The sequence below is a fragment of the Brassica napus genome, chromosome A9 (genome assembly GCF_020379485.1).
Source record: "Brassica napus cultivar Da-Ae chromosome A9, Da-Ae, whole genome shotgun sequence".
Taxonomy (NCBI): domain Eukaryota; kingdom Viridiplantae; phylum Streptophyta; class Magnoliopsida; order Brassicales; family Brassicaceae; genus Brassica; species Brassica napus.
Window position 1 is genome coordinate 10,223,691 of NC_063442.1, and position 13,487 is coordinate 10,237,177.

The window sequence follows — 13,487 nt, forward strand, 5'->3', positions numbered from 1 at the left end:
GGTATAAACGATATTAACCACAAATAATAGTATAGATGAAGCCGAGAGGAGACGGAGACGACAACAGAAGCTAATTGAGAAGCAGGATCGTCGCTAGCAGGTGTAGTTGCTACGGTGGTGGGTTGCTCGGCGCGGCTCAACGGCGAGCCCACGCTGCCGCTAGAGGACACCGATTGAGCTGAAACCGTCGTACTAGGGTTCTTTACGAGAGAATCTTCATGAGGGTTTTGAATAGAATTGGAGGCTGTAGTTGTCATTCGACTTGATTTTTGAGGAAAGCCCAGATGATTACTCACCTTTCAATTCGAATTCCGCTGATTGCAACCGGAGAAATGTGATGATTTTTATGGATTTGGGCGGAAGGAATCAACATCTGAGAAGAGTGGTTGTGCGATTCATTGATCACAGAAGACAAGATGATATCGATTAACTTGCAACTAGAGGAGGCGGAGACGAGAGGAGATGGAGACGACGACAGAGAGAAGAAAAAAAAAATTGAAATTTCAAGTTTTCGGACACGTGTTCTAAAAACTCCACTCTAAATAGGTTCCCAAAATCTTCTATTAAGGATCGATTACTTCCATTTAAATTACTTTTGATTTAATTAAATCACTGGTTTTTTAAAAAACTCCACTTAAGGACCTGGGATAATGATGGTCTAAAGAGGTGTCGTAGAGAAAGTTCTTAACAATGGATTACCCCAAACGTAATATTTGGATTACTGCAAGTCGTTTTTTGGTCAACGAGGAGAACAAAGTAGCCCTATGTTGTGGGAAATGTATATTTAACCGCAATACCACGACGCAGAAGTTAGTATACATTGCTGGGGAGGATAATAATAAACTCAAGCTAGTGGATCTTGGTGCATTTACCCTCGGAACATTTTGGCCAATTATTCTTGATTTTGTTCCAAGTTTGGTTCAAATCCTCCCAATTGGAGGCAAAAGAAAAAATAGAGGTGACTAGGTAATTAAGCTACATGCAATCTTTTTTCTTCCTTATATGGTTTATCTTGGTCATGTCGTTGGAATTTATTTGAGATAATTTATCATCAACAAGTGGCCATGTTCTTCGAAAAATTAATGAGTTTTATATTTCACTAAAGATGTGGTATTTATCACATGTTTTAACTGCCATTTATATGATCTCGTACAGAGAGGGGAAGCTAATAACTGATGTTGTCTCCTTCAGAACGGTATAGGAGATGTATGTCACTCTCAAGACTCTTGCCTTAGCCCAAACAACATAAACATTTTTTTTTGTCGGCTACCCGTGTATGCTAGATCAAGTGGTGGCAGACGTACCGATTCTCCAAGGAGCATTACTGTAGTAAAAATACGTCTGAATCCCTGTTTAGAAGCGCCACAGTCTAAACCAGATTGTAACGTAATGGGAGGAAAGAAAAACAACGCTTGAGGAAAATCATGAAGAACCCAAGAGTATACGTAGGCCACATATAGTTTGTTAGACCTTTTTCATGAAACAGAAAGAGCATGAGACAACCATACTGAATCCTCACACACTCAATAACAATGGCAACCGGAAACTATGTGATCTTATTGGAACCCTCACTAATGATACCTCAAAAAACAAGAGCACCATCCAAGTGAAACCAACGTTGTACTTCAACGCCTCATGAAAATAAGGACGCAAGTAATGAATAGTAGTGCGAAATCTAGGCTTCCAACCTGACTTCAGAAATGGGAAAGTCGTAAAAAAAAACCATGAAAGCAGTTTTGTGGACTCTTACAAGCTTCACTTCGCAAAGTGATATTGACCGATCAACATAGAGACATGAACATATTCCACTTGAATGTGAACATGGACTTCCCTTTATCTTGTCACACTCGCGAATCAAAACCACTCCAAAGCCAGCCCATGTTGTGCGTAAAGACAGACGTCAATGTTGTCTGCCATTATGAAGACAAGAAGAAAGAGCCAGTAACGTGAAAGATGGTCGCTGAAAAACTGAGTCGTCAAAAGTGATGTAGAAAACATAGGGAGAATAAACAAAGGCCAATTGCGAGAACCCATGGTTTTGATTGCTTGACACTGAACAAGAACGCTCAACTAAAGTGTGAAACAACATTGCCCTAGAATCCTTCCATGACGCAAAGATACAGTCTCAGAATGTAAACATGGAGATTGGCGCAAGCAAGACGTCAGTTCCAAAGTTCCATAACTTACATATGAAACACATCAACGGATGTCCGAGATGGGTTGAAGTTCTGGCACTTGTTTCTATAAGAATTATGTAACCAAAAATAAAATCCAAAATATGGACATCTTTTTCAAGCCTTGAAACAACCACTAAATTCTTTTGAGTACTTGATTTTGGCCATACTTGCATCGTGTCTATGCAAAATCTGCATAGCTTTTACCCAAAAATATGATAATGTAAATAGCACCAATTGGTTTACTATCATGTTCATATTTGTCAAAAACTTTCTCAACACGGATCTCTTTGTTGTGACCTTCCTCACTTCGTTGAACACGATCTGGCGGTTCTTTATTGATATATCTAGGATGACTAGCAAGATCAATAAAATTGCCTTGGTTTTTCTTAGCTATGTGAACTAACATGTCCTGATAAGATAAAACTCCTATTCAATCCTCTTTCCAAGTAGCACAAATATTCATATTTTGCTTCTAGTGACCCATATACGCATCATTATCATCTTTGTTGAAGTTGTGGACACGTTCTATTGGAGTAAGGTTATATTCCGTTTTTGAGCACCAAATTCTGCGTTCATGTCTTGAATTTGATTATCATCTTTGTAAACATCAAAAACTGGTTCTCCAATAATTTATTTATATTCTTGGCAGAGACCATCATCTTTAATATTTCTCTCCTTAGAAATCACCAGGTAAGACTGCTCACCATGCTGCCACTCATGTTGACGTTGTAATATTGTATTAAATGCGATTTTGACAGCTTTGAGTAAAGCTCGTGCAGTCCACTTGTGAATAACTCCAACGTCTGTAGGAGATTTTTCCTTTTGTAGTGTAGGTTGAGGTAACATATTGTAAGTGATGACTGTGGACCTAGCCTTAATTAAGAAACTATAGTTTCTGGAATCTAATACTAATTGATTAAAACTTCTGGAATCTAATACTAAAGTAGAGAAAAATACTATAACATTGATCTTATTTAAGGTGTGAATACCGAAGATCAATGTCTTTATAAAATAAATAATAGAGCAAATTAAAAAGCCTTGTTTTGATTAATAAGTTTTATAAGTCGTACCCTTACAAGCCAAGATCAACTATATATAAGTGTACTGAAAACTCTAACGGGCTACTATTCTATTCTAATGAGATGAGGACAACTTAAAACCTTGTTTATCAAGTAAAAGGAAAATAAACACCAAATACAGAAAAGATAATAAAATGCATGATGGAACATGTGGACAGTGCCGGTTTTGAACACATCCCCATGAAACAATTGAATGGGGCCTCTGATTTATTAAAAAAATTTAGGTCTAATTTTTTTTACATTATTGTTATTTGTCTTAAAATTTAAGAACTCATAAAGTTTACTAGTTTCACTGATATTGTAATTTTTGTTTTTACCTTAAGGTTTTTATGGATTAAATTTTTAAGTATTATTTAAGGGTCTCAATTTTTAATTTCGTATTGGACCATGGAAATCTCAGAACCGGCACTGCATGTGGATGTACGCTGCATCACCGAGGCCTTTGTAGGGGAAGATAAGTTAAATCGTATAGCATTATGTTACAACTGAATACACTGCTGAAACAGCGACCAATGAAATTGTAGGGGAAGATAAGTTAAATCTCTAAACGGCGCCAAAGTGTCCCAACCATTGGTTATTCTACTAATTTGGTAATATTATCGGCTTCTCTGTCAAGTCCATCGACCAATGAAATTGAAGGAAATATATTCAGTAGCTCTTATGCGGTTTTAGACTTGGGTTCAAAATATGAGATGGACGATAAATTCTCACATAACCTGAATATGAACGTCAATAAAACCTACTCAAAAAGTTTAAGCCGTAGTGGGAGGATGACGGACAAAAGAGGATGTGGAGGCCCAAAACCACCATTTTAGGAGTTTTTCGAAGATCATCTCAAATCTTTTATTTTTATAAATATTCTTATATGTTGTTTGTTTTAAAATGTTTGATTTCTCAACTATAAGATATTTTCTTATGATTATATCTTTCTTACTTTTAAAATTAATGCACCAAATTTTGGTTTAAAAAAACATTAAAATCAAAGAAGAAAAAAAGTTCACGGACTACAAAAAGTAGTCCCTAACCGATGAATGGTTCAAACTATTAGAAGATTCAAGCCCAACACTATAATCAAGCCCATTACCTCAATGTATCTAGTGTTTTAACATTGATAGATTCCATATAAATATGTTTGTAATGGCATTGTGCTAGAGTAACCAAAGTTGCCATAGTTGCAGCCAAACCTTCATCTTTATAATTATCAATCATCAATATATTTTTGCTTGGTGAGTGGTGACAATAAGTATTCTTCTCTTTAGTTTCTTACCATTTCAATAAAGCTCCATGAGCTATTAGTCTTTCAATAAAGCTTAGAGCCATAATCTTTCTAGTTTCATAAATCTCTACACAAACTACAAAAACGAAACAAGGATAAAATCACTGAGTCCAGCCTCACGAGACCACGTAGACTTGATCAAGCCACTATTCTTGTGGTTTAGTTAAACAATGTGACAAGACCTAAACGATCGTTACTTGATATTGAAAATAGACCGAGATATATTACCTAATAAAAAAAGATACTTTATGGCAAAGGTGATAAAAACCCCATACGCGTATTGACTTACCAAACACACGTTTGTTTATCTACCGAAAATTGATTCTATCTACCGAATATTGTCGTATGTTTCGGTTAAGTGATCAGTTATTATTTTATTTTATTTTTGACAACAAGTGATCAGTTATATTATAGAAAGAAAAATATATTTTGTTTTATTAGAACCAGTAAACGATTAGTATGTACCACCGTTTATTATACTTGTCTCATTACATACCGACTTATCCATTCCGTAATTTATTCACATAATTATCTCTGTAGAAAATAACTGAAAGAAGAACTGAGAAGATCTCCAACTAACTTTCACTTTTTTTAGCGGAACATGTCATTGTCCCGTTAGCTCTGGCCGGTGCACAAGTAACGCATCTTCAGATAGATTCTCCTTAAACTGCTTTGACCTACAACGAGAAATTTCCGGTTAAACATGGCATTACCCACACTTGCGAACGCCAGCGCGTGAGTTCCAGTCCTAGCTTTGTTAAATGACACGTGTGATTTTACTCTTCTGACCATTGAACCGCCCGGTGGACTAAACTGACGGTTACCTATCAGTCGAAACATTTGTCAACTGAACATTGTTGTTTAGCTCTTTCGCTATTATTTCTGCGAAACTTCAAGCCAAAGCCTGTGGTTGAAAGTAAAAACATATAAAACAAACTTTTACAAATTATACCTTTTACAATTAATATAATTTCTGTGATTTTATAAATTGTTATCTACTAATGTCTTGCAATTTTGCAGTGGACGGAACGTATAAATGGTTGTTTGCGAACTAAACTGTTTTTTTTTTAGAAACTTGTACATGCATCTTTTCCGAAACATAACAAAAACTTGTAATTGCATGCATTGGATAAAAAACTCTAAAGCTGTCTATAAACTATTTTTGTTGTAATGATTCACCAAACTGAATGGAACGAAAACGAAACTTTATTATGGTTCCTGAGCTTGTGCTGGCAACTATTTGCGACTCCTCACACTGAAATCAACCGTCCTGGTTCGTGTTATGCTTTATTATGTGTACGTAAATGCATTTCAAGCTCGTTCTGCATACTAATTTTTCGCAACTTTTTTTTATTATATTTCGGAGTTCTTATCATCGATCGACAAAAATATGCATATACATATGTTTTTTTTTATATATACATATGTTGGCATTAAAAAATACACACATATATGATATATACAAGATCCCTATACGTCAAAGTTATATAGCAGACCGATCAAGAGGTCTATCCTTATAAATACAGAAAATTGAGATACTTTACCTTCTCCAGTTTATAGTCAAGTCAAAGCAACAAAATCTACAAAATAAAAATTGTGTTGGAATTACTATTGGTATAAGGCTGATTTTAACTTCTTCTCTTTTTTTTTGAAGAAGGCTGACTTTAATTATATCATTTCCTGTTTGAACAAAAAAAAATTATATCATTTCCTTTTTCTCAAAACCACTGGATAATTGGATAATGATTTTTAGGATCAGGGACACGTATGATATACAACTGTTGATTTTTTTGACATCTTTTTCTTATACAAAACATGTCACTTTAAAATGTTAATACAAAATTTATTTATATATATATATATATATATTAAACTTATTATTGATTATAAAATGTATTACTTTTTAAAAATATTATCTCAAACACTATTAGTTAAATAATTGTAAATATTAAAATATGAATATATTTCGATCATTGTTTTAATTTGTGTGATAAACGTTAAAATGACACTATTTATAAAACGAAACGAGCAGTAGGCTTCGTTTAAAAACATAAGCTTATACATTATTTATAAATCAGTATTTGTCTCGTTTTTCAACTTGTTCCTAATATGAAACACAAAAAAGATGTATTTCTATAATGGGTTGATTTAGATAGCCACTTTCAAGAACGCTCGACTGATTAAACACTATTTTCCCAATTAAAAACTGCGGAAATGATGTATTTTTATATAGAAAACTGATGATAATAATAATAAAGGTCGAAAGTTATGGCGCCACTTGCGAAGTAGTAAAACTTTGTAGTTGGATCGCAGAGCATACAGCTGGCCACGAGCAGTGTGGGGGCTTCACTGCCGACCCAAATAAAACTTGCCTCATATAACGGTCCAATATATGATATGACCGTTGTAACTTTCAAGCTCCATCTCTCTTTTCCTCTCTAAAAAATATTTAATAATTATCTTCATTTATCTAATATACTTTTTCATTACCAAAAAGTAAAGCTCATTTAGTTACCTAAAGTTTGAAGTGTTTTTTAGTTTGTTGCATTAAAATCGATTTTTAAAACTTCGAAAATGCTTGATATAAAAAGTGTACAAACTGCACCTCCTTTTTTGCAAGCAAAGATGTTAGTATCATGATCTAGATTGATCTTCAAAATAAGTGAACGAATCGAATATTTTTACTATTAGCTGCGTCAAAAGAAATCAATTAAAATAAAACTTTGTAATGAAAACACTCGAACTCTGTGGTCAATTGACTCAACTCAATTTTACACCCGAAAAACATGAACGTTCCATGAGTTTTTTCTTTCTCCTAATTTTTAATATTGTTTCTTTTATTTGTAAGAAAAATTATTCTGAATCGTTTTACAAATCGTAGATTAAATATGTTTTGTTTTTATGATGTAATCACCAATTTCCCTAACAGGGACATTACCAAAAATACATAACAGTTTCCTTTTTACACTTTTTCCTCGACAAGACTCTTATCCCTTCACCATTACAATCAAAATGCGTTGTTTAATTCAGTACTGTATTTAGTTTAGTAGTAATAGTATACGCTTTGTCCCCACACTCATGTCATTAATATACACCACTTTATTATTGGTCTCCAGGTCTCTAGACTAATCTGGTTATATGCGCGCACACTAACTCAACTACATACTTAAGAATACAAGCCTATTCATACCAACAGTTAATACTTGGAAATTGACAGTTTAATCGTTGATTTAATATAGAGAAAAAGACTAAAATAGCATCAAACCAAATTTTTGTTCCCAAAGTAGCACAGGCTCAAAGTCACAAAAATATGTTTCATTAAAGAGGTAAATATACATTTATATCCAAACCTTAGAGTTTAGAGTTAAGGGGTGGGGTTTTGGAATTAGGGTTTCAAATTTTATAAAAAATAAATACTAAAATAAAAAATAAAAATTTTAAAAACAGTTTCAAAAAGTATTTTTAAATTATAAAAAGAAAATTTGAAAAAAAAAATCGAAAAGAAAATTTCAAAAAAAAATTAAAAAAATTTCGAATCTGAAAACATATAATCTGAAACTATAAAAAAAAATTTATTTTTTCATCTTTTTTTATTTTTATTAATTTATTTTTATATATTTTTAGGGCTTATTTGCCAAATAACCAAAAAAATATGAAAATTAGATTTTGGGAGAGAGAGTAGAGAGAGATAGGAAGAGAAAGTAGGAGAGAGGGGGAAATTTTGGTTAGTTAGTGTATTTAATTTTTTTTCATGTATATAAGGTGCAATTTCCCTTATTTTTATTTATTTTTGTTTGTTTATTTAATTTTAAACCAAGGGTATTAAAGATATTTTACCCTTTAATGAATGTTATTTTTATGACTTTCTCTTTTTAGTGTCATTTTTGAGACATAAACTTCAAAAAGTGCTATTATTGACAATTGCTCTTTAATATATTACAAATGCAAAACCAATGTCAAAAAGCGTATTGCTCTTATATTGATATTTATATATCAAGTAGTCGTTGCTTGAATAAGAAGTAATCAAATATCTTTTAATAAAAAAAGAATGCGATTGATAATGTACATGATGCATACGATTATAGAGGGAATAATGTTGGAAAGTACTGTAATCTAGAATTCTTGATTGACTTCTGTAGCTAGTTCTTAGTATAGACACACCATCATTCCTCTGCGGTAAATATTTTTATGTTTAAAGTAGTAACATATTATCATCTATCTACAAATATCATCATAACGAAACACTATAACATTAGAATATACTTGTAAATTCCACCAGTAACTTTCAATAGAGTGATCATACATCAACATTTGTTACACATATATTTTACACGTAAGAGATAGTTAACCGTTGAGCAAAAAAAAAAAAAGAGATAGTTAACCTTATGGTCATCGTTAACTATCAAGATAATGTAATATTAAAATCCGGAAGTTTAACCCGGACCCATATTGCCATCTTTGTCCATTAATCGTAACCGTTCATCTAATCAAAGCGTAGATCCAACGGCGGATATCAAACCAGAGGCTACTCTTCCCTCCCTATATAAATGCGAAAATAATCCTTAACGTGTACCGTACACAGATTCCCATACGAACACTCAAAAATCTTGAAAGAGAAAGAGAGAGAGAATGGTATCGCGGCTGATGACTATCAAGGCGGTGCTAATATCTACCGGCGTCGCCTCCGTCGGACTTTTACTCAAGGTCTCTGTCCCGGTGGCTGTGGATTTCTCCGTTTCGCAAGCTCCGATCCTGTGGAGTTCTTTGCTGTCGTGGCTGAAACCGCCGTATCTCTACATACTAACCAACGGAATCATCATCACCATCGTGGCTTCTTCCAAGTATTACCGGAGCACTAGCCACCATGACGAGGAAGACGACGGAATCGTTTACGGTGGCGGCGGCGATTATAAGCTCCAGACGGAGCTGATTGTTCATGACCAAGCTTCTCCGCGGATGCTGGAGGTGAAAGATTTGGATCTGGATAGGCAATTCGATTTCGTGGATTCCAATCCACCGGAGACGGTTACGGCGGTTATGTATAAGGAGGCGGAGGAAGAGAAGATAAAAGATGTGGTGGAGACGGTGGAAGATGAAGATGGAACTGAATCGGAGCTCAAGAGCGTGACTACGATGGAAAGTTCCGATTTGATTGGATCCGGTGGAGGTGAAGATGTCATGTTACCAACGGAGATTTCAAAGGGGAATCATATGCCACCGAGGATGACTGAATCGGAGAATATCCCTCCGGCTGAGAAACCTTTAGTTTCTTCAAGGTTCGGCCACCGTAAATCAGTTAAAGCTAGCCAAGAAGGTACAACTCTTTAACTTTTCTTTAAATTCACTCAGTTTTGAATTTGATATTCACAGATGTTTTTTTTTTTTAATTTAAATTTTATTTATATTATTTTTAAAAATATTCATTAAAAAAAAATAAGCGTGGGATTTTAAGAAATGTTTTTTTTTTTTAAAGACAGAGATGATGTCATTGGAACTAACGGTTAGGTAGGTTTTAAATGATTTTGAGAAGTCAAACTTGCCGTCGATAACACTCGTCGGTTGTTTTGAAAGTCACCAGAAGGGCAAATTTGTAATTTCCATATGATTTCTATTATGGGCAGGTGGAAGATCGATGTTGAGAGTGACGAAGCCGAAGCGGAACGAAACACTGGAGAATACTTGGAAGATGATAACTGAAGGGAAGTCAACAACGTTAACCAAACAGTTATACCGGAGATCCGACACGTTTAGCCGTGGCGATTCCGGCCATAGCGGCGAGGCGAGACCAGTTTACAAGAAATCGGAGACGTTCAGGGACAGGACTAACTTTTACCAGTCTCAGGAGACGGCGGCGAAAGGGAAGGTGAGGAAAGAGCCGTCTCTGAGTCAGGACGAGTTGAATCGGCGAGTTGAGGCGTTTATCAAGAAGTTTAACGAGGATATGAAGTTACAAAGAATGGAGTCACTGAGACAGTACCAAGAGATAACTGGTCGTGGGGTTTAGCTCTTTTTTTTTTCTTTGAAAAAGGTTTTTAGCTCCTTTTTATAAATCTTTATTGGTTTTTTAAAACACAAGGAAAAACAAGACTAAAGTGGTGATATAAAGTCATCATGGTTTTAACCAAAAAAAGAAAAAAAAAGTCATAGTGAAAAAAATATGTTCATTAATTTGTGAATCTTAAAGTTTGGTTTACACATGGTGTTTTTTATTAAAGGGTTTACACAGCTTTTTCGTTGTTATTGTGTGTATAATTTTAGTCAGCTATACATTTGGGTTGCGAATATTAAGCTATACATATATCAAATAGCTTTGGATATATTGTGGTGTAGAAAGAGAGTAGACACACAGGAGCGTTGTGTCGAACAAATGTTCTTTTAAGACCAATGTAAATCTTTCTTTATTTGATAGTTCTGAATTGATTAATCAATAAATGGTCGGAACTCGGAATATTTCCCCCTCCTGATTAAATATCTGTGTAACTTACATGAGTAATGTTGCTTGATTTGATTACTGGCCAAATTAACATGGTGTAATGTTAATCATGCAGTCATGTTGACGGGTCTCTCCAAACTTGAGCGAGAGCATCATGAAGGGTTAACTAATAAGAGAATATAACCAAATACAAAACTAATATTTTACAAAAATTAATTAATTAAACTAATTTTTTTTAAAAATAAACCAATTATCAATTGCTAAATGTAGATCACAAATGTCTTTGAGTATTTCAAATGAAATTTATTTTCAACTATTTTCATTCTTTTTTTTCTTTCAATTTTCTGTATTTTTATATTAAATATAAATCCCAAAAGGATTAATGCCTTGGAAAAGCAATAAATACAGTACTGGATGGTTTCTCTCCAAATTCCTGAGGCTCGGTTGAGAGAGTTTCTCTTCTTCATTTTGGAGACACAACAAACAACAACAATCTCCTTCATTATTTTCTTTGGTTCTCACGACTGAGGGAGTGAGGGTACAATATAAAATTAAGCTTCACATATTATTTCACATGTAAGGCAATGATATTCAGTCCTTACAATACTTTAGAAGACATAAAGATAAGTCTGCATAGACCCGTCCATGAACCTATACACATTGACATTTTTTGGGTAGATCCCTTGTACCCATATATTCAGTGATGTCAATTTTTTTACATATTTTAATAGCATGGTTATCACTAACATTTATGTATTTTCTTTATGAATCCTATCTACCATTATAAGAAAATCTCCTTCTACCAACTATGGTGATATAATATTATTTTGTAGTTACAACATTTCAGCATTCTTAATAACAATTATACAATAGAGATTCCAAAATGTTTATGATTGATTTTTTTTTAAAAGAAGTTGAATTATAAAGCATTTTATCAACCAAATTAATAAGGGGGCGTGAGAGAAGTCCATTTGAAATATCATTTTCATGTACAGTGGTGGAACCAAATACACTCGGAAAAGTAGACAGATGGGGTTTTCCTGTGGATGAATTTTCATTATGAATTAGAATCTCTTAGAAATAAAAACCGAAAAGGTCCCAACCAGTTTATAAATCGTTGAAAATTAAATTCAACTCTCACAAAAATAAGATTTTAAGACAATCGTAGACTCATCATAGTGCACCCTTTACAGAAAAACCCAACCACCGCCACTGGATTATATAGAAGAAAATACAGAACTGCTCAATTCATATGGAAAATTAGTTGGAGATCTAATAAATAAATTAAATAAGATTGTTTGTTAAGATTTATATAAATTAAAGGGGAATTCTATAAAATAAACATTTTTTAGTTCCAAATCTAGCAATAATAAAATAATACATTATCTTAAACTTCCAATAATGGCACACATTTTTATATGAAAATGAGTAAACACATCTTTCTAACAATCAATGTTTTGAAAACCGGATTGATTATTGAATACCAACTCGATTGACTGGTTAAACCAGTTTAACCGGTCAAATTATTCTTTTAAATTAAATATATATAATCATATATATATTTATACTATATCAATCTCAAAAATAGTTATGCATATGATATGTTTTCTGTTCTCTTTAATTAAATAAAAAATAAATAATAAAAATAAATCTAGCTATAAATACAAAATAAACTAATACTATATAAATTTAAATTGATAAAAATAAAATGATTGACCTTTCAAATTACAATATTTATTTATTCTTATAACTAATTCCCAAATTTTATGAATATGAAAAAATGAGAATATTATATGATTTTCAAAAATAGAATTTTTACATTCTCTCTTGAGAAATAGAATTAAATAGAAAAGCAATTAGATAGTGATAGTCAAACATTTAAAAATAAATTTTAATAACAATTAAAAATACATTAATTATGTATTATTTTTTGAATAGAGTTTTGAAGTTAACTGTGTCACCGTTTTACCATCTTCTAGCCGGTTTTACCGATTTTTTTAAATTCGGATTTTAGACTGAACCGGAGTCGGCGTCTTCAACGAATCACGGTTGGATGGTTCAATCGGCCGGTCCGGTTTTAAAACACTGCTAATAATTTTTTTGGATAAATTTAATAATTGAAGAAATCTAAATTTTAAACCGAAAATAGTGAACCCACACGGAATATTTTAATTCTGTGATAAGTATTTTATGGTGTTCATAAGAAATAAAAGTGATAAGTATTTTATGTAACAGTTTGAGTTATTTCGGAAGTTTATATTTAATATGGTAAACTTGAATATTGACTTTCAAATGTGCCAATTTAAGATTTTTCTCTTAGATAAAAAGTAGATGATAGTTGAGGAACTTAATGGCACTTTCTCTTTAGCTACGAGTGGAAATATTATCTGTCAATACATTTTATCTGTCTGCAATAAAGTCATTTTTGGGTTTGCATTGCTAATTTGCAATAGACCATCATGAGAAAGGACCGACCATATATAGATAACTAGAGAACTTTGAGATAGAGACATGAGTATTTT

The 13,487-nt window shown here is 33.0% G+C and overlaps 1 protein-coding gene across 1 annotated transcript; it reads left to right on the plus strand.

Annotated features, from left to right (window-relative positions):
* The first annotated feature begins 9,091 nt into the window (after nucleotides 1–9,091).
* Nucleotides 9,092–11,001, plus strand: LOC106421532. The gene is made up of 2 exons (XM_013862387.3): nucleotides 9,092–9,846; nucleotides 10,154–11,001. Exons 1-2 carry the CDS (start codon nucleotides 9,162–9,164, stop codon nucleotides 10,534–10,536), a joined length of 1,068 nt encoding a protein of 355 aa, XP_013717841.1. The 5' UTR covers nucleotides 9,092–9,161; the 3' UTR covers nucleotides 10,537–11,001.
* The last annotated feature ends 2,486 nt before the right edge of the window (nucleotides 11,002–13,487 follow it).

Excerpts from the sequence above, each read along its gene's own strand:
- LOC106421532 (XM_013862387.3), top strand. The coding sequence starts at position 9,162 with ATGGTATCGCGGCTGATGACTATCAAGGCGGTGCTAATATCTACCGGC. Across the intron at positions 9,847-10,153 it reads AGTTAAAGCTAGCCAAGAAG|GTGGAAGATCGATGTTGAGA; the intron begins GTACAACTCTTT and ends TATTATGGGCAG.